The sequence below is a fragment of the Heterocephalus glaber genome, unplaced genomic scaffold (assembly GCF_053883595.1).
Source record: "Heterocephalus glaber isolate CG9 unplaced genomic scaffold, H.glaber_assembly_v1.0 deba00001608, whole genome shotgun sequence".
In the NCBI taxonomy this organism is placed as follows: Eukaryota; Metazoa; Chordata; class Mammalia; order Rodentia; family Bathyergidae; genus Heterocephalus; species Heterocephalus glaber.
The window spans coordinates 9,867,613-9,889,646 of record NW_028258379.1 but is presented as its reverse complement, the minus strand read 5'-3'; the positions used below and the strand labels follow the sequence as shown (position 1 = coordinate 9,889,646).

At 39.5% G+C, this 22,034-nt stretch overlaps 1 protein-coding gene across 3 annotated transcripts in view; it reads left to right on the top strand.

Annotated features, from left to right (window-relative positions):
* Positions 1 to 22,034, top strand: part of Dcaf5 (DDB1 and CUL4 associated factor 5) — a 109,751-nt gene that overhangs the window by 59,328 nt on the left and 28,389 nt on the right. For all 3 annotated transcript variants that reach the window (XM_004837335.3, XM_021247316.2, XM_087195309.1), the window contains one exon: positions 13,702 to 13,915. In XM_004837335.3, the coding sequence (XP_004837392.1) occupies positions 13,702 to 13,915 (214 nt within the window). The remainder of the gene's footprint in view (positions 1 to 13,701; positions 13,916 to 22,034) is intronic.

Below are 22,034 nucleotides of genomic sequence, written 5' to 3'. Positions count from 1 at the left end.
GGCTGAGCCAGGAGGATCGCCGCAAGGTCGAGGCCAGCCTGGGCTACATAGGTGAGTTAAGGCCAGCCTGAACTATATAGTGAGACCCTGTCTCAAAAAAACCAAAAAGAAAAAGAAAATCAGGAAACTTGGGCCTCGTTGGAGTTTAGTTGTCAGGTACTAGCTGAAGAAACTAGTTAGCTGTTCTTTTCTGCTTTTCTGTCTCTCTTCTCCCATCCAGTCATCTTTACCATACATACCCACATAGTACTCATGAAAGTGATCCACTGAACCCCTTTTTAAGCTTTTGTTTTAAGACTTTAGTAAAGTCTTTGTTTTTAGTAATGTTTTCATTACTCCTGTAATCATACTGGCCGAATGCTCAAGAGTCCTGTGCACTCTTTGGCCTCCCTCCCTCTGCTCATTGTTAGTGTTGGTGGCCCCTCTTTCCTATTTATTAAGCACCTACCCCATTCCACTCTTTCCATAATGTGCTGGCTTCACTGGCTCCTCAGCTCACCTGTTCCTTATGGCACATATCGTTAAACATCTATAATGTTAGATGCTCTAAGAAAAAACCCAAAATATGGGAAAGAATATATGACCTATTTATTGGACATAATTAAAATTCCTTAAACAAACAATTTGCCCTTTCCCTCTGCCAGTCTCCCTTCTCTCCTTGCCACTACTCCCTCACATACAAATACACATCAAGGAGAATTTCTCCTTTATTGATTTGTTTTAACCCACTCAATTTCTAATTACCAAAATCAAATGGTAACCCATCAAGGAGATGGTAGGCCTCTCCAATACATACTCTTAAAGCTTCCTTTACTCACTGTGTGCCAAGCACCCAGCACAATTTTGGCACAGAGTATATATCTAATGCATAAATTTACCCTTACTACTAAGGGGAATCTCTGCAAAGTACTTTTGGTTTGTGGCATTTATGTTGCATGTATCAGTTGCCTCTTTTGCTGTATTATTAAATGAGTACGTTTTATTTCTAGCTGAACGAGTTTGTTTATGTCTTTGATATTCTTCCCAGCACTTGGGAATTGCTTCTCAGAAAGGAGGCCTATGTACTAATCTGTACTATTACCTGTGAATTTTTAAAGGCAGGACCAGATTTTATTAATCTTTAATCTCTAGTGCCTAGCACAATGCTTGCAATATTGTGGAAATTTAGAAAATATTGAGTGAATGCATACTGTTATACTCATCCCAAAATAATCTGCATTTTTAAAGGTACTTTCTATGTTTCTGAACCTGTAGTCCCTGAGTGTAATGGCATGGATCAAAATGGTGTGTCTAGGGAATAAATCCTTAGTGTAAGGGTTATTGTTAGGCTTTAACAGCCTGTCAATTAATTATGTGGAAGAAAGCCAGGTACTGTATTCTGCTTATCTTTTAGGCCACAAGATGGAGCTATAAAATCAATTTTACTCAACGAGGGTTGGGAAGTGTAGCCTAACCTAGTAATTCTCAAACTTAAAAGGACACCAAGGGCTGGGGATTTAGCTCAGTGGTTCTGTGCCTGCCCCGCAAGCGCAAGGACCCGAGTTTGATCCCCGGTACCAAAAAAAAAAAAGACATCAAAATCACCTGGAGGGCTTGCTTTTTGTTGTTTGGTTTTTTTGGTACCAGGGATCAAACTCTGGTCCTTGCACCTGCGGAGCAGGCGGCAAAACCACTGAGCTAAATCCCTGACCCTAGAGGGCTTGCTAAAGTTTCTTCTTCCTGAAGCCCTTACTTAGAATTGGTTGGTCTGGAGTGGGACCTGTGAATCTCTCATTTTAAAACAAAAGCTTCAGATTATTTACCAACTGTGCTTATTTTGAATGGTGGAAACTGGTTATTCCTAGAGGTGCCTGTTCAATTGGGTACCGAGTTCACTTAGATCCACAGTCTTTGGGCTTTACACCAGAGCTTCCCTTCCATTCCTTGGCTCCAAACACAAATGTTCCATAAGAGCCATGGCTTCAGACCACAGCATCCGGGAAATGTCTAGTGAGTGGGTGGGAGATCTGGAAGTATGTACCATTTCATGTCTATCCTGTAATACTCCCCATCCTGTAATACTCCCCGTATCTACTTATTCATGAGGAGAGGATACCAAAAACCCTGAATCAAATGGACTTTCTTATTTTAAATTAAATGTTGACTTTTCCTTTTTTAAAAATTATATGGTAAAAAATTGCAAATATATATAAAAGTAGAATAGTAAATGAATTCCTGTTCCTATTACCCTGCTTCAATAATTGTCAATATTGATAGTATTGTTTCATTTATTCATCTGTAACACCACCTTCCCACTATTTTGAATCAACTTTCATGTGGAATTATATAATTTCTTCTATAAATACTTTAATATATACCCAAAAGATTATTATTTTTTAAAATTAAAGGCTGAGTATGGTGGCACATGCCTGTGATCCCAGTACTTGGGAGGGTGTGGCAGGAGGATTGCTGCAAGTTCAAGACCAGCCTAGGCTACATGATGAGTTCAGTGCCAGCCTGAACTGGATAGTGAGATCCTGTCTCAAAAAAACAAATAAATAAATAGATGGAGTTCATATAATATGAAATTACTTTTTTTTTTGGTACTGGGCTTTTACACTGAACTACATCCTCAACCTCTTTTTTACTTTTTTATTCTGAAATAAGGTCTTCTTGCTAAGTTGCTCAGGTTGGGCTTGAATTTATGATTCTCCTGCCTCAGCCTCGCAGAGTACTGGGATTACAGGTGTGTACCACCATGCCTGCCCTCCTTGCTATTTATTTATTGAAGAAATTGGGTTATTTATCTTGTAGAATTTCTTATATTCTTGTTTATGCTGTTCACATTTCTGACATACAGAATGTTCCTTTGACTTTGGCTTTCCCCATCAATCGATATTAGACCTAGGGGTCTTGAATTTAGGTTTGTTTTGAGGCAAGTGGGTCGTGAGGGGGTGGTACTGGGGCTTGAACCCAGGACCTTCACACTGCACTATATTTCCAGGCCTTTTTTATTTTTTCATTTTGAGACAGGGTCCCATTAAACTATTGAGTTACCTAGATTTGGCTTGAATTTGTAATCCTTCCTGCCTCGCATTCTCCCAGAGTGCCAGGATTACAGCCATGCATCACCATACCTGACATGATTTATTTTTTAGTGGATACAAGGATATTTTCTAGCTGATACTGTAAACATTTATAAGGAAGCTGAAAATTTCTATCTTTTTGTTTTAAAATACTGTGACAGTTTTTTGTTTTTGTTTTTTTGTTTTCGGGGCTGAGGAGTGAGTACTGCCTCTAGCATTCTAGGCAAGCATTCTACCACTGAGCTAATCCCTAGCCCCAGCCCTTTAAATTTTTTTATTTTGAGACAGGGTTTCACTAAGTTGCCTGTGCAGGCCTTGAAAGTACCATCATGCTGCTTCAGCCTCCCTACCAAAGCTAGGATGAAATGTCTATGCCGCCACACCCAGCTGACAGATTTTTTTAGTTTGTTGTTTTATAGTACTGGACCAGTAATGCTGGCGAAGATGCAGAGAAGTTGAATCACTGGTATGTTGCTAGTGAGAAAGTGTAATGGTATAGCCTTTCTGGAAAACTGAGTGTTCCTTTATAAAAAAAGATGAACTATCTTATGACCTTGCAATTGGCATTCTTAGTCATTTATCTAAGAAAAATGAACATTTGTTTTTCTACAGAAACTTGTACAGGATTGTTTGTAGCAGATTTACTCTCCTTCAAAGGATGAAAAGTTAAACTTTGGTACATTCATACCATAAGATATACTACTCAGTGTATAAAAAAGGAACTATTGATATATGCAGTAACTTGTATAAACTCTAATTGAATAAGAAAAGCTAGTTTCAAAAGGAAGCATGCTGCTTGATTCCATTAATGGAATATTCATGTAATAATATAAAGAACCGAACAAGCAGGCCATAGTGGTATACACCTGTAATCCCAACAGTTAGGAGGTTGAGGCAGGAGGATGGTGAGTTTGAGGCCAGCCTGGCCTACATAGTGAGTTCAAGAATGGCCTGGATTATATAGCAAGACTCTGTCTCAAAACAAAACAAAAAGATGAGAACAAATGTGTGGTTTCCAGGAGCTAGGGATGAAAGTTGAAGAAAGGTAGCATAAGGGAATGGTGTGGTGGTACAGGTAAGCATCTTAATTGTGATAGCTACATGAAACCACACATCTGATACAATTGTGTACACACAGACACACAACACACAAGTGCATATATAACTAATTAAATCTAAATAAGCTTTCTGGATTATAGCAAAGTATATTTCCTGGTTCGACATTATACTGTAGTTAGGCAAGATGGTAACATTAGGAGAATCTGGATGAAGGGTGCAAAGGACCTTATTACATATTTTTTACATTTTCCTCTGAATCTAATTATTTCAAAATAAAATGTTTAAAAAATACAAGTAATATATAATAACAGTTTCCTTTTAAAATCAATTAAGCGAAAGTCCTTTTGACTACTTCTTCCAGTCCTATTCTTTTGACCCTTCCCCTGAGGGTAACAGGTATATAATATATGTTGCTAGAACTTTTTATTTATTTGTTTATTTATTTATTTATTTTGGTACTGGGGATCGAACTCCTCAGGTCCTTGCCGGGCAGGTGGCAGAACCACTGGCATAAATCCCCCACCCTCTAGAACTTTTTTTTTTTTTTTTTGGCTTTTATATGCTTATTCATGTACCCATAAAAAATTCATGATTTTTTTTTTCTATATGTGTTACACACAAAAGATATACTATGATACAATCATTTACAATTTATTCATTGGTGTGTGTTGGAATTAATCTGTATATTAATATAACCAGATTTATTTATTTTGCTAGTTAAGAGTTTGAGCTGGGTGTGGTGGTGCGTGCTTGTAAGCTGAGCACTCAGGAGTCTGAGGCCGGAGGATCACTGTGAATTCAAGACCAGGCTAGGCCACATAGTGAGTTCAAGGCTAGCCTGAACTATATGGTGATACTCTGTCTTAAAAAAACCAAACAAAACAAAAAAGACTCTGAGCAGGACTCAGTGGTGCACACCTGTAATCCCAACTACGTAGACTAAGGGAGGAGGACTGCAAGTTCAAGGTCAACCTGGGCAACTTATTAGCAAGACCTGTTTAAAAAAAATAAAAAGATTTTTTTGAGTCAACTGTTTGACTCAAGATTCATCTTAGGTTGTTCTTCCAGGAAGTCTTTCATGACTATTCCCACTCCATGGAAGGTACTAATTCTTCCTACATCCTCTCATAGCTTGTCTCCCCCTTCCACTGTTAATGTTATGGTAGTATAACATTACATTGTCTTTCACTAGTCACTGAAGGTGTTTTATTCATCTTATTTCATCTTTGAATCAATTTGCCTGGCACAGTGCCTAGAATAGTTAGTACTTATTCGATAAATGTTCTAATAAATCTGTACTTGAACCAGTGACTGACTTAATTTTATGGAAGGATGTAAAGTAAATGACTTAGATGAATCCTTTTGGCCTGATGTGTTACAATCTGATGCTGTTCTCTTTGCTTGGTGCTGTAATACATCCAGTATGTCCCCACAATGTATTCTGTGAAATCTTACTAAATCAAGAAGCAGGAAAAAAATTGCTTATCCTATTTCCAGTGCTTTTTGATTGTCTGTTCAGTAACATAATCACCCAGGACCTTGGTCTCCATCGTGAAAGAAAGATGCTGTTAGCGCCACACATATACATGTCATCTAATTTATAGGAGCATCATAAGAATTACATGCTACAATGTGCATGAAAACTTTTTTTTTTTTTTGGTACCAGGGATCGAACTCTTGTCCTTGCGCTTGCGCAGCAGGCGGCGAAACTACTGAGCTAAATCCCTGGCCCTACATGAAAACATTTTAGAAATTAAATTTCATGAAGCACTTATTGCTTCTTCAAGCCTATCTTGATAAAATTACTTTGGTAATTCCTTTATAGTTTAAGTTTTGTTTTTGTGATCCCAGGTTTAACCACTTAACATTTTATCTATTATAAGTTAAATGTTTTAAGATAGGATTTTTTTCATATGCTCTCAATAATAACCATGGCTTCATTTACCCAAAATTCATTCATGTATATAAAACTTTCTGAGAACATTGCTAATGATTTTTAGTTCTGCATAAAATACATTATGTTTTTAATCTCTTGTCTATTTTGATCATGTAATTTTGCCAGTTATTTATAATTGGATTTACAGAAAAATATCTGTTATTTCAGACCTAGCCTGATGACTGTTGAATGCTACTGAAAGGAGGCCTGTTTAGCATTTAGAAACCTATTAAAGGAGGAATGTGATTTTATCGCATTGAGAAGGACATGAGAGACAGTAAAATTTTTGGCCCTGTGAGAATATTTGTTGTTATATGGATTTGAAATAACTTAATTTCAGAAATAGTATTTGTACCAGAATCCTGTTGGGCAGTTTATTATATGAGGTTTCCCTTAAAAAACTATTTAGATTTTCTGTTCTCATACTTTTCTCAAAGTTATCTTTCATCCCCAAAGCCTCATGTACTCATCAGTGAGGCTTTTGGGAGTGATTGGATCATGGGTGTGTGATAATGGATCATAGGTGTGTGGTATTGGATTAGCCCACTGATTAGTTTTGAGTGTGTATGATGAATTTACTCAAGAGAAGACTCACCCTGGATGTGGGTGGCATCAACCAATTGGTGTGTAACCTGGATGGAATAAAAAGGGAAAGAAAAAGGAAGGCTCAGTGTTTCCTACCTGCCATGCCCTTCTGCCATGCTAGTGTGCTTTGGAGCTAGCTATAGACTGAGACCTCTATAAACTGTAAGTTAAAATAAACCTTTCCTCCTTTATTTTGTGGGTATCAGGTATTTTGTCTCAGCAACAAGAAAGTAAGAGAAATAGCTTTTTAAAGAGGGGGTAATGAATAAAAAGGTATTTTGAAATAAATTTATTTTAGAAATTCATGTTTATTGTAGAAAAACTTGGGAAATAAAATGAAATCTGTGAGAAAAATAACCTAAATTCTCTTTTTTTGGCAGTACCAGGGATTGAACTCAGGACCTTGCACTTGCCAAGCAGGCACGGTGCCACTGAGCTACATCCCTGGCCCAAAATAACTAAATTTTATAGTTAATATATCTTATTCTCACTCAGTACATCCATCAATCTATATGTTGGGTTTTTTGGTTTTGGGGGCGTTTTTTTTGAGACAGATTGTCACTGTGTAGTCCAAGCTGGCCTTGAGCTCATTGTGTAGCCCAGGCTAGCCTTGAACACACTGCAATCCTCCTCTCTCAGTCTTCTGAGTTTGGAATTATAGGTGTGTTCCACCATTCCCAGCTTTTTGTTGTTTTAAATTTTTGTTTTTGTTGGGTTTTTTTGGGGGGTGGGTACCGGGGATTGAACTCAGGTCCTTGCACTTGCACAGCAGGTGGTGAAACCACTGAGCTAAATCCCGGGCCTGAGTTTTTGTTTTTTGAGACAGGATCTTACTGTATAGTCTAGGCTAGCCTCCCAACTCTTGGCAATCCTCCTGCCTCAGCCTCCTGAGTGCTGGGATTATAGGCATGTGCCACCATGTCTGGCTTCTTCACTGTTGTTAAATATTTTGGGTAGGACATCTATTCAGTACCTGCAGAATTCATTGGTCATTGTTTGAAACCAGATAGATGACTATTTTTTTAAAATTTGTAATTGGCTTCTTAAAAACTATTAATTTTCCTTTTGAACTTCTCTGCAAATATTAGAAACTTGCCTTAAGGTCCATGATGTAATTAAAACACCTGTTGATCTATTAAAAGCTTTCTTTTTGTTGGCTACTTATTATGATTAGCAAATGGATGGATTTAACTCTCTTGAAGGATGTATGGTAGTGTCACATGAAAAGTAGACCTGGATGGTCATGGGCAGATCACTTTCATAGGTCATGGTTCTGTGCCTATGAGAAGAGGACTCCCGGGCATAGTGCCACACGCCTGTATTCACAGCACTCTGGGAGGCTGAAGCAGAAGGGTAGTGAGTTTGAGCCTAGCCTGGAAAAATTAGCCACTTAGCTACACCTTTTCTCAAAATAAAAGGCCTGGGGATATAGCTCAGTGTGAAGGCCCTGAGTTCAACCTGCAGCACTGTTTTAAAAAAATTATGCTGCTCTGCTACTTGTCTCTAGATTGGGTTTTATGAGCAGACAAATGTGAGAGCCATGTGAACTTTAGTGGAGTCTTTTTCTTTCTTTTTCTAGTGTTCTAAGAGTTTTTCAAAACTTACTCATTATCTATTAGATCATTCGTTCAACAGCTATTTATTAAATCCCTATTATGTACTTGGCACTGTTTAAGCACTTGGAATACTCAAAGAAAAGATATAAAAGCTAATAGTGGGAAAAGACAATTATGTAAAAAGACAAGGTATGTAGGTTGGTGATTGATGCAGTAAAAGACAGTGAAGTGGCAAGGAACACAGGGAGCATTGGGAAAGTCACATTTCTGCCTGGGATGTTGGGAAAGGCCTGCTGGAGGGTATTTGAATAAAGAGAAAAGTAAATGAGACATGCTCATATTTGGGGAGGAACCATTGAAGCTGCAGAATCTACAAGCTGGAATACCCTCCAGCAGAAGCATGCCCGGTATGTTTAAGGAACAGTAAATGGGGCACCATGCAGTTGAAATAGAGTAATATAAGAAGAGAGTGCTAGAATAGAAAGTGGAGTTAGAAACATGAGAGTAGGAGGGATTGTCTAGAGTCTTTTTGGTATTTTAAGGAATTTAGTTGAATGGGAAGCCACTGGAGGTATTCAGTAAAGGATTGTTATAATCAGATTCATGGTTCATTATCTCTCTGGCTACTTTGCTCAAGATAAACTGAGGACCAGGGATTTAGCTCGGTTTCACCACCTGCTGTGCAAATGCAAGGACCTGAGTTCGATCCCCGGTACAAAAAAAAAGATAAACTGAGGCATTGGGTCAAGAATAGAAACAAAGGGCCGGGGATTTAGCTCAGTGGTTACACCACCTGCCTTGCAACAGCTTGAACCGAGTTCAATCCCAGGTACCAAAAAAAAAAGAAACAAGGATGGCCCAGGGGCTTAGCTCAGTGGGACCATACCTGCCTCAAAAGTGCAAGGTCCTGAGTTTAATCCCTGGTACCAAAAAAAAAAAATAGAAACAAGGCCAGACATGGGGGCGCACACACCTATAATCCCAGCACTGGGGAGACTGAGACAGGTGGATCTCTATGAGTTCAACCCCAGCCTAAACCATATAAGCAAGACCCTCTCTCAAAAGAATAGAAGCAAAAAAAGTAGGCAGCAACCTTTTTCCAAAATCTAGTGAGTCATGAAATGAATTTTAGATGGTCATGAATATTTAATAAATACAAAAAAATAGAAAATCAGAGCATTGCAAATAATAGGTGGTGAGCAATATTAAATGAGTTTATGCTAAATAAATGTGATATACTGGGATGCAGTATAAAATTATTACAAAGGATAACTATAAAAACATTTGAGAGCCATAGTTCTGAGGCACTCCTATTACTGCCAACCAGAGGAGACTAGTTTTCAGATGCATTCTCAGTGAATAGTTCTTGTATGAAACAAGCTGTCTTGTATTATCCTGTCTCATCAGTCAGCAGTTTCAGGAAAGAGTTCTCTACTTGACCTTCCTCCCGTCTCGTTTTCAACTTTTTGAGTAAGAGTTCTTAGCAAGTACCAAATTATGATTTTTGTTTTCCAGTCCTCTTATGCATAGGATATTTTCCCCCAGCCTTTCTTTCCTCTAGATTTGTGGCCTTGTTATCTAACACTCAGTGAACCCACCCCACTTTCTTCTCCTGCCACAGGGACTGCCTATTTACCTGCATATCTTCCCACCCACACTCTGTGCTATTACTGTTGCTGTAGGTTGCTGTAGCAACTGCCATCTCAATCTCCCTCCTTCCCCTTGCTTTTTTCTTCTGCCAACCATTGTTCACTGAACTCTTCCTCCCCAGTTTTGTACACTGTGAGGTCAGGGCTGATCCTGTGTGAGATGAAGGTTAAATGGCTGCTTACCAAACTCCTGCCTGAGTCCCAAAGCTCATGGTAAAGAGAGTTGTAAATAAGCCAGGCAGTCTGAGAATTGAGCTGATTTAATCCTGTGGAAAAGTATTGAGTGTCCTAGAAATCTATTATAGCGCCGAGATCTGGGTTGATTCTGTGTGACTTGTGGGATCTCTGGATCAAAAGCAGAGATGTTTTAGCTCTGGGCATGTTCCTCTGTGATGAAGATGAGAAACTCTATTGTACCTGCTGTCCATGTTTGCTTCGTGGATGGGCCACATATGCCCTTTGATTATGTGATGATATCTTTATCGGAAATTTAGTCAAGCCCTTTTGCCAACCTCAGTCAGACTTAAATGCCTGAATGTTCAACAAGTGTACTGAACTCATAATTAATTTTCAAGCCAGAAAAGCTTAGTGGTGAATTGTGTTCAGGGAACAATAAACTTTTTTAGTCACACTGTATTTTTCTTTTGTGTGTGTGTTTTATTGAGACAGGGTTTTGCTAGGTAGCAAAACCTTGAACTCTGTGTAGCCCAGACCAGCCCCAAACTCACAGCAATCCTCCTGCTTCGGCCTCCGAAGTGCTGGGATTACAGTAGGCGTGTGCCACCACGTCCAGCCACATTGTGTTTTTCTTGGGCCCAACATTCAGTAGTTCTGGTTTCCTTTAGATAAACTTCAAATTTGGAAACTGGGGGTTATATAGTCTTAGAAAAACAAACGGTAGGCATGGTGGCACATCCCTGAACCCCCAGCTACTCAGAAGGCTGAAGCAGGAGGATTGCTTAAGCCTAGGGGTTTGAGGTCAGCCTAGGCAACATCATAAGACTATCTCAGAAACAAAACAATAATAACAAATCAAAGAAAAAAGAAAGCTCAGGTTCTTTAACTGCCTTCCCCCTTTCCAACTCATATAAAAGAAATGGGATTATTGGGACTGTAAACACACTTGAATGGGACCAGGTGAACTATGACTCCTTGAATTTGCTCACTTTTTACCTATTTCTAGTATCTTCTAGGATTTTTGTTACAGGAAGTACGAAATGTCCCATGTTCCTTATAAGTCATCCTGTCCTAAAGCAGAAACTGATGAGAGCTTTTCCCCCTAGCCAAAGGACCTCACTTTCTCCTCTCAGAGTAAGATTCCTGTGACTCTCTTTGTGTGAGAGGTCTAAAAGTATAAGGAAGAGACAATTTAGTGACTGTCTTGGATCCCACAAATAGAGCCCTCCCTGAATTGTGGCCATATTACAAATGGTGAGTCAAGGAGCTTGAGTGGGGATAAGATGGGCCTGCATGCTTGTCCTGGGCATACTCCTCTATGGCCTGACAAGAGTGGGCCAGGGAAGTTTCTGTTAACAGATGGAAAGGGTGTTTGCCAGAGGCTCAGTTTCCTGTCTGGGTGCTTGAGCTGATGGAGGCCCTTCTGGATGGCTGATAGGGCCAGCCAAATTTCTTTCTGTTGAGTCTTGTTTCTACCTCCCACCCCTTCTCAGTTTTACAGTTGCTGGTTTATTTGCACACTCCATGCTGATCTTGGATTCAAAGCCTCTCATTGTTTGTGAGCTCAGTATTTAGATAACACCACATGCCTGTGGTGACCGGGCACTCTGTAAAGGAAATGCCTGGACTCTAACGGCCTTATTGTTCATTCTCTGTATATGAGTGAATGTGCCTGTGTTTAGTACCATTATAAGAGTGTTTCTCTGCAGGGATTATTAGTTGGGCACTGCAGGGGTACCAGACCTCTCCTCGATATCTGGAGGTCTAGAGTTGGTTTTCTGTCTCTTCTCTTTTCCCTTTCATTCTACTTATAAGAGGATTACAGGCTGTTTTCCCGAAGCCTGTCTCTACCACATAGCTGCAGCACCAGAGCATTCCTCCCCTTGGTGAGAAGACTGCTCTGGAAGCATGAGGGACACAGGACTGACTATGGTTGGTGTTGGTGCGGTGGACTATAGTTGGCGTTTTTATGGCCATACCAGATTGGCAGTTGCTTTTGCACTGTAGTTTCAGGGTTCCTCTTCCCATAGGATACCTCCTTTCTTCCTCTCTTAATCTGCCAGAAAAAAAGAAAATGGATTTTCTCTTCTGGTAGTATATAGCTGAGTTTTCATTTGATGAAATGGCTATTAAAACTTCTTCCTTAAAAATGTTTCAAAAAGAATCTTGTCCTGAGAACATTTCTGGGTCTGTAATTTCTAGTATTTATAAACTTTTTCTCTAAAATTGCTGGGATCACATCCTTTCCATAACAACAGTGTCTCTGTGAGTTATTAACTCTAACATGGCATTCCTTTTTCCAGTACCCTGATGCACAAACTTAAATTCACTTTGCTACCGGCAATTCAGTGCTCCAAGAATTGAACTTGAAATACAAAAAGAGAACTTGGTTATGGGATAGGCAGCAAGCAGTCTTTCCTCTATAATACAGTGATTATGTAATCAGGAATTTTAACTGCTGCACCCAAGCCTGTAATCCCAGCACTTGGGAGGGAGGCTAACACAGGAGGATTGTGGTGAGTTCGAGGCCAGCCTGGGCAACACAAGACCCCGTCCCCCTGCCTCCAAAAAAAAATAATTTTTACTTCCAGAAAGGTAAAACACAGAGAGACACCCTTTAAAGTGAGTATTGTATAATTGTTCATGTTTGTGGCCATCCTGTAGTATTGGAACTATCTTCTGAGACATCAAGAGAAATTATTTAGAACCATACTGTGTGACTTTTTAAAAGATGTTGGAAACTGCAGAATGTTAGGTGAATCAGGACATATCACTCTCTAGTAAAGTCAGATAAATGAAATTACAGTATATGTGTTAACCAAAGTATATTTCAAAGTAAATATAAACTTGGGAATTGTAAAGGAAAATAAAGCATCTTCCCTTTTCATTTGCTAGTACTACTTGCTCTGCATTTAAATTATAAAATTTCCTTTAAATATTTGTCCCGTGGTTGTGATGAAGCAGAGGAAAAGTTCAAAAGTAAATGTTTATTGTGCTTATGTAATGATTATTGAAAAATACCCAGAAAAAGCAATACGAAGTATTCATTGTTCTTCCTAATGGTTTTTCCGTCTTTAATACGTGAATAAATATTTGCTTAAATACTATCCATGATTAGCCAGTTGGAATAGACATTGATTTCCTTCACTAGGGTCTTGGTGAGTATCTTTTTAGAGTGCACTTCCTTGGGTAAACAAAAATAACATGATTTTAATGTGTCTCTTTTTTCAAGATGTTTTATTAGCCTTGTAAATTTATGTGGAATTTTTTAGAGATTGAAAGGAAGTCCTCACATTTTAAGTAATTTGCTTTAATGTAACCAAGGAGTCATTTTGGTTTGTTTGTTGGTTGGTTGGTTGGTTTGTTTGTTTGTTTTTGAGACAAGGTCTCACTATGTAGTCCAGCCTGGCCTTGAACTCACCATGTAGACCAGGCTGGCCTCAGACATGGGGCAGACCTCCTATATGCTGGGATTACAGGCATGCGCCATAATGCCTGACATTCTGATCATTATTACCTTCTAACTACTGCATAGAAATAAACTTTTGCTGAAATTTTGATAACATGAGCCTGACAGGAAACCCTGAGTACACATGAAGAAGTAAATTTAGTGTGTTTTGCAGACCCTTACCCAGCCTATCTCATGCCTGACCCCTGTACTTTTTGTCTTCTAGTTCTCTCCTGCGCTACGGTGGCAATCTATCCCTCCAAAGTGCCATGAGTGTTCGATTCAACAGCAATGGGACCCAACTCTTGGCCCTGAGGCGTCGCCTGCCTCCTGTGCTGTATGATATCCACTCCCGCCTGCCTGTGTTCCAGTTTGACAATCAGGGTTACTTTAATTCATGCACCATGAAAAGCTGCTGCTTCGCAGGAGATCGTGACCAGGTGAATGCCTTCTGCCTCCTGCTTCCCCATGTCTGTGAACTGGTCTCAATTTCTCTTTAGCACTATGTCAGGTAGAAACAATTGAGGGGAGGCCAGGGATTTAGCTCAGTGGCACTGTGCCTGCCTGGCAAGCGCAAGGTCCTGAGTTCAATCCCTGGTACCAAAAAAAAAAAAAATTGAGAGGAAACAGTGAGAAGCTTGAAGTACTCTGGATTCATAGTGGATTTCTTCAACCAGGCTGCTAGAAGGTGCATTTGAGACACATACCCTTAACCTGCCAGTGAGAGACAGGATTTTTTTGTGTGTGTATAAATAAAACACAATGATGAATGAAACACCGTAAGTACCATCCAAGAGACATATATCTTGGAGAGTCTCTTGGGATGACATCTTTTTCTTGATGAAATGGGTTGGGCAGCTTTGTTTGAGGAGCCTGATGTTGAGTTTTCTTTTTACTGCCAGCATCACAACTGGGACTGAAGAACCCAAGCTGAGTTTCCAGCCTTTTCTCAGTTTCATTAAATATGGAGATACTGATGTTGATTAAAGCTGGCAGTTAAAAAAATATACTTGGCTTTTTTTTTTTTTTTTTGGCATGAGCCTTCATTCTTTTTTTTTATTTTAATACTTGACATTCTTGCATCTGTCTGTCTTGGCCTTAGCAGTTCTGAAGTGTCAGTGAGCACCTAGATAGGTCTGAGTAATTGTGCTGAGTCTAGACAAATGTAGAGAAAATTGGTATTCAGATAAACAAATAGTTTTTTTCTTCATTCTCAAGGATGAGGAATCTGGGCTGGGGATTTAGCTCAGTGGTTTCGCTGCCTGCTGTGCAAGTGTACGGACCCGAGTTCAATCCCGGGTACCAAAAAAAAAAAGAGGCAAAGGATGAGGAATCTTCCTGCTATTTTATATCCAGATTAGAAAAAGAGAAACTCTTGTCTCTTGCTAATCTTCAGTGTCCTCATCTTTGGGCCTACCGACTGAGTTATGTTTTGACATATAATTCCTACCTCTTTAGTTACTTTTGGGCAAGAAACATTAAAAAAAATTCTTTGAGAATCTTCCAAGACCTTGCTTTTTAAAGACAGAAGCTAAATTTTTCTCCCTAAGCTGCAGTTACTAGAAGCTAATGTTGTAGTTTGAGGCCTAGTATATGTGGTAGGAGCAAAATAAACACTTGTTGAATTGTGTTGGATATAGATAGATGAAACTCTTCTTTTGTTTTCCAAGATAAAAACCCACTCTTTTTTCCTTTTCTTCCTTCCCCACACCTCCACACTCCTCTCACCTCCCCTCCGTATTTCTAGTAGCTGGTATTATATGTGTGTGCTGCCATGTCCTTCCTACTTCAACTTCCTTTTTTTTGTACCGGGGAGTGAACTCAGGACCTTGTGCTTGTGAGGCAGGTGCAGTGCCACTGAGCTAAATCCTCAGCCCTCAACTTCCTTTTTTATAGATAAGAGAGTATATATAAGATAATACAGATATATACTCAGGTTGAAAGTCCTGGGGCCTACTTAGCTGAAAACCACACAAGAGACCACTAGATGGCCTCAGATACATGAGCATGCCTCCTTGGGGAGGCTACAGTGTGTGAAAAAGACCTAGTTGCCTTTGTCCTATTACAGGAAATTTGTTTCTTTGGTGGAAAGAATCACCGTCTAGAGATGAGATCAGATTTACAATAGAATAAATAATTGTCTGCTATGCAGAATGGTTAATTTAACTTCATATAGCTGTGAAATGACAACCAGTCTCCCTCTTCTTTCCTTTTTTCTTGTTCACTTTTGTTGATTTTTCCACTTAATGTCAATCTATTATCATATGTCTTATTTCATTGAAAAATAAAGACCATGGGCACCGGGGATTTAGCTCAGTTGCAGCACGCCTGCTTTGTAAGCGCAAGATCCTGAGTTTGATCCCTGGCATTGAATGAATGAATAAATAAATAAATAAATAGCGAGCATGCAGTAAATGTAATACTTTATTACCATGAACCCGGACTGCGGGAAAGAAAAAAGAGGTGAAGGAAATTGAATGTTGTGGCTTTTTCAGCCGGTATGTTAGCCACCGAAACTTGTGATGAAAGGGCCAGGCATGGTGGCACTTGCCTGTAATTCCAACAGTCAGGAGCCTGAGGCAGGAGGATCACCACAGATTTTAGGCCAGCCTGGGCTACATAGTGAGTTCAAGACCAGCCTGAACTACATTAGCAAGACCCTCTCTTTTTCTTTTTTGGTACCGGGGATCAAACTCGGGTTCTTGTGCTTGTGCAGCAGGCAGCGAAACCACTGAGCTAAATCTCCAGCCCCAAGACCCTGTCTTAAAACAACAAAAACCAAAAATTCCAAATCAAAGGCCTCTGGCCAAAATTTGGAGCACCTTGACCACAGCTTCTCAATCTTAGCACTCTGATATTTTGGTTGGATAACCCCTTGTTGTATAGGGGATGTCCTGTGCATTGTAGATTGGAAAACAACAACCCTGACCTTTCCCCACTAGATGCCAGTAATATCATCCTTGGTTGTCTTTTCCCTAGTCTTGATTATAATTGCCCATTTTGCCCCGCAGCACTGGGGGTATTGGCACTGGGGGTATTGGCAGAGGCAGAGTTCTGGAGGGTATTTTGTGATGGGGATATACATTGAAGATACAGTTGGTTTTGCCTTCAAGTTTATACGTATTGATAAAAACATTGAGTGCTTTTGATTTTCTCAGTTTAGATTTGATTAATTATTTGTGACTTTTGTCCTAAGGGAAGAGTTTATGGATATTATATTATCTCTAGTAAACTGCACTAAAAGTGGTTTTTCTTGGATGAAGGAGGATACAAAGGCACTGACTCTGACTTTGGACCAATCAGAGCTACTGTTAACTCTGTTCATATCCCCCTGTATAATATCAGAACAGGAAATAGAGCACAATAAATATTTGTTGAAGTAAATCTTGAGTGCTTTGGTTAATGTGTGGTATTTAGCTTTCTAAGGCCTTAAGGCTTCTCTTAACTGTGAATCAGGATTGATAAATAGCATTTTTTTTTCTATTCAACTCCCAGGGGCTTTTAGAAGGCTGAATTAAATAATGGATTTACAGTAAAACTACTCACCTGAGCTTGCAGGTTTTAAATGCTGCAAAAGAGACCCAACTTACTATCCTAGCCCTGAAACATCTCTCTCGAAGGTGATTTATAAGCTCTGACTTTCAGCACTCAGGGCTAAAGCAGCAGTTGCCGTGGTTCAGTATGATCACTACAAGTTACATTTATTTTTTGACTAGTCCTGACAGGATCTTTTTTGCTGCTTTCAAATTCCAAAGCCTACACTTTCCTTATGTTGGTCTTTACCTGTCTTTCTCTGCCTGCCTGTCTCTCTGTCTCTATCTCTATCTCTTTCTCTTTCTCTCCTTCTCTCTGTGTCAGCCTGTCTCTCTGTCTCATGGGATCTTGCTGGGTTGTCCAGGCTAGCCTCAAATTCACAATCCCCCTGCTTCAGCTCCCAAGTACTATACCTTGGGGTGCAAGCACGTGCCATCACACTCATTATGTTCGACCTCATCTGTGTATGCACTGAGAATGTCTGCAGCCTGAGACTCTGTGCTCTGCAACTCATTTAGTCATAGGCTAGATAACCATCCCAGAGAGGAATCTAAGAATTTCCATAATAGGCATGAATATGGACATCAAAAACAGTAAGTGATCCCATCTATCTGAAATAGTCTTCTGGCTTTTAATTACAAAAAGACTAGTCAGACCACACAAATGGATCCAGATATTGTGCCAGAGGACGTATACTCCTTTTTAGACTATCCCAAGCTCACTAGATAATTCATTAGCCTAAAACTGAAATTAACATTTCAAGAAAATGGACTCAGGAATAAAGCATGAAATATGTTGAGCCTACTTTGTTCTACACGTTCATTGCCACCATTGTAAATGCATTCTAATCGTAGAGCTATTAGTGATCATTTTGTGCAGTTTTCCTTTTACTGATGAGAAACCTGAGGCTCAGAAAAATTAAGTACATAAATCACCACATATACAAGATTGTAGCTGAACCAGGACTAGAATCCAGATTTTGGGGGGTCTCGAGAGACCGCATTCACTGTATAGTGGTTATAACTTGATGCCATTAGGAGCAAGGCAGACTACACAGTGAGTGAGTTGGGCTGGGAATACACAGTGAGTGTTGAAAACTGGCAAACTGGAGAGCCTGCATCCCATCTCAGTAAGACAGCTGCTACTTCACTTCAGCCCATTGTTGCCGTGTGAGCCTCCAAGTTGTCAGGACTCTGGTTTTCTTCAAGGGAAGGTGGATCTTTATGGGCAGACATCTTATTTTGAATGATTGCAGCAAATTCCTCTTTCACTGTATGGATAAAACAGACTGTTACTATACCTATTCTGCTCTAGAGCCACCAGTTTGAAACCTCTGTGCTTCATTCACCACATTGGGTTTTTGTTTTTTGCTTTTTGGTTTTTTTTCTTTTCATGTTTAGTTCCATGGTCTGTTACTAATTCATAGATGAGTGGAAACAAATTGTTTTTTCCTGGCCCCTGCTGAATCCTTCCTGGCATCACTCCCCCCAACTTTGAAACAGGGTCTCACTATGTAGTTCAGGCTGAACTTAATAAGCTCATGGCAATCCTCCTGCCTCAGCTTCTTGAGTGCTAGGTTTATAGGTCTGCACCACCACATCTGGCTGTCCTGCCTTTTATTTACCCTCCATCCTTTAAAATAAGAAAGCAGGTGTTTACTGAGCATTTATTGTGCTCCAGATGCTGTGGTAGACATATTCACATGACTTTGCCAGACATATCCTGTGAGATTTTCAAAGTCCTACATACCGTCTGTGTTATCTCCTTTTGGCTACAGATACATGGTTTCCTTATTCCTAGTATAATATCTTAATTATTTAAATTTAATAACTTACAGCATCAAATTAGGTGACAGAAGTGACATCAGGCTGGGTAGGTATCAAACAACCACAACTAAATTTGAGCTGTTTTTTTCCTTCTTGAGACAGCGTCTCTCACTATGTCTCTCAGACTGTCCCCTGGCTCTACAGGGAGTATAGATAGATGTACCACCATGCCCACTTCCTTCAACATTTTTTTTTAATTTTTAAAAATTATTAGGCTGGGAATTTAGCTCAGTGGTTCCACTGCCTGCCTTGCAAGCTCAAGGTCCCAAGTTCGATCCCTGGTACCAAAAAAAAAAATTTTATATTTTACTTTTATTAGTACATGTTTGCGGTACATAATGATTACATTGACTTTAAAGGATTGATACATGTACATAACACATTTTAATTCCCTTTTATTTTCCAGCATTAGATTCTTTTTTTTTTTTTTTTTTTGGTGCCGGGAATTGAACTCGGGTCCTTGCGCTTGTGCAGCAGGCGGCAAAACCACTGAGCTAAATCCCCAGCCCCAGATTCACTTATTTATATGACCTTATAAGTTAATTATCATATATACACATTGAAAATCAGACTAATAGGCCAAAGAACATATAAAACATGTAAGTCAGTTGTACTAAGTCAAGGTACACTTTTAGATACACTATCCACACTAGATTACAGTACCCCTTTTTTCTTTTACTTTTTTTCCCTTTTGTCTGTCTTTTATTTCATACATTATTTATATATATAAAATACGTTTTTCATATAAGAGAAACCATGCAATATTTAAACTTGGGTGTTTGAGTTACGACACGTAATGTTACGATCTCAAGGTGCATCCTTCAACTTTTTTTTAATCCAGTTCACCTTCTGTCCTTAGGATGTAGTGAGGAATTCTGCAATAAGACACCATTCCTTCCTCTGGAGGCTGTCTGAACCCAGAGTTTCTCCTTTTTGCTTTCACATTGCAGTATACTTCAATTTTGTTTTGTTTTCTCCCTGAAGCCTGAGTACATTCTGTCTTCTAAGCTTTACACTCCCCTCTGTACCCACAGTGAGCCAATCTTTTAACTGGGTTAAAAAAAAGAGTACTGTATCAGTATTCCACCTGCTAGCCTTTCTGGCATGCATTTGTAAGACAGCACTTGGCTTTTGTTCCCTTTCTTTCACAATTCCTTAAATGGCTCTTGTCCTAGATTGTGAGTCCAGCAGAGCAGCTCAGGCTGCTGGGAAGTTAGTCTTTCAGGCTAGAGGCATGTTAGCCTGGAAGTGGACAATCTGGTCATTTAAAAATTGTTTTTACTTTAGTCCCATCTAAGACTAAGCCTGATAGTCCCTATATCTTGCTGAAAGAGGGATGGAGACGGAATCAACTTTTCTTGAAAGGATTGAGCACTGGAGTATTTGGGTTCTCATACAGACCTTTCTTTTGAACTTGACAGATAGCAGAGCCCCCAAAATCATGGTAATAAAATCATCCTGCCATGTCCCACCAAGAGCTGACTTGTACCCTGTAAATCCAGCAAAATGGGCTTGAATACACAGCCTGGCCTCAGACAGTGTCAGCACTCACCCTTTGCATTGATGCTGTAGTGCAGAGGTGCAGGGATGCATCAGTAAGTCTCTCCAAGTAAAGTCAGACCTTTGCTCTTTTTGCAACTCCATATGGCCCTGATGGTGCCCATTTGGGGGCTGGAATGTTGTGTGTGCTCCCTTCTCTGAAGTAAAAGTATACTTTTAACAGGGAAAAATTCTACTCTTGAGTTCCATTATTAGATTTGTTTTGTGACATTAGGCTAATATTTTTTCAATCTCCTTCCCTTTCTTTTCCACTATTATTATATTTGAATTCACGTAGTGACTTTTGGGTGTATTGGACAGGCTTCATCCCGATCTGACACTGAGGCCCAGAGTAATTTGAAATGGCTGATCTAATCAGTAGCAGGCCTAAACGAAGACTAAACTCAGTCTCTTGCTTCTGATTGTGCCCTCTCACTCATAGGCGTGTTGCCACTTGTGTCACTGAGATCAAACAGTGAAATGGTCTCCTGCAAGCTGTTAGGGAAGAGCAGAGTACAGAATGTTGTGGCAGAGGAATTCCTTGTATGTATTGATTAGGAGGTGAATATTTTAGGAGATTTTTTTTGTTGTATAAAGAAAAGTAGAATGAAAATACCTTTATTAAATCAGGACCTTGCGCTTGCAAGGCACGCAGCAGAACCACTGAGCTAAATCCCTAGCCCCTAAATCAGTTATCTTTTTTTTTTTTAATCAGTTATCTTTAACTCTTTGAACCCTGGATCTGTTTGAAAGTCTGAATGCATATATACACATAGTTTTGCATATATTAGTAAGGGGTTTATGGCACTCCTGGAGCATAGAGGCTCAGGTATTGTCAGTCATGGATTAAGATTTTTCCTTTGTATAAGATCATCTTTTAGCACATTTACTGGCTAGTTTTAGAACTTAGAGAGTATAAACAGTGTTGGAGTATGGTGAGGCCTGCTAGAGATGGACTAGTTTATAATTGTTCAACTGAAAAGGAATACTAAGTGAATTGGATTTCTTCTTAGGAACAGGTAAAATGGATGTGATCTGGTGACATTATATGACAGTTTAATGCATAGCTCCTGGCTAAAACTGTGGGCCCCTCTGGGAAACGCTGGTAGATGTTAATGAAGTGGGACAGGTAGAATCTCTTCTGTCCTACCTGCCCAACCTCCTTAGAAATATGACTTCCAGCAGGTTTGTCTTCTCTTTTGGATGTTATCAGAGTTTGTAAGAAAAGGGGGAAAAAAATGTACAAAAAAAGAAAATGTTTCTTTGGAATTCATAGACTTTGATTAAAAGAAGAGTATACTCGCAGAGGAACTGAAGTGAATGATGCCATCTCCCCATTCCTAGTTTCCACATACCAAAACTGAGGTCCACAGAGAGGAGGCTGGGTACTGAAACCCATTTGATTGATGTCCCCTCCACTTAAACATCCAGGTTTCCAAACCAGTCTTGCCAAATACTCACCTTTAAATAAGGCAGGCTACTTTGTTGCAGCAGCAGTTAGTGATTTAAAACATTTTAACAATTTTCTTCCCTACCGATTATTTGTTATTGGTTGATGTTATGGAATATTTCTTTACTAGTAGAATTTTTCCTATTCAGAGTCCATAAAGGTTGGTTATTTTAGTAAACCAAACAATTCCAGGAGTCTAATGGAGCTGAA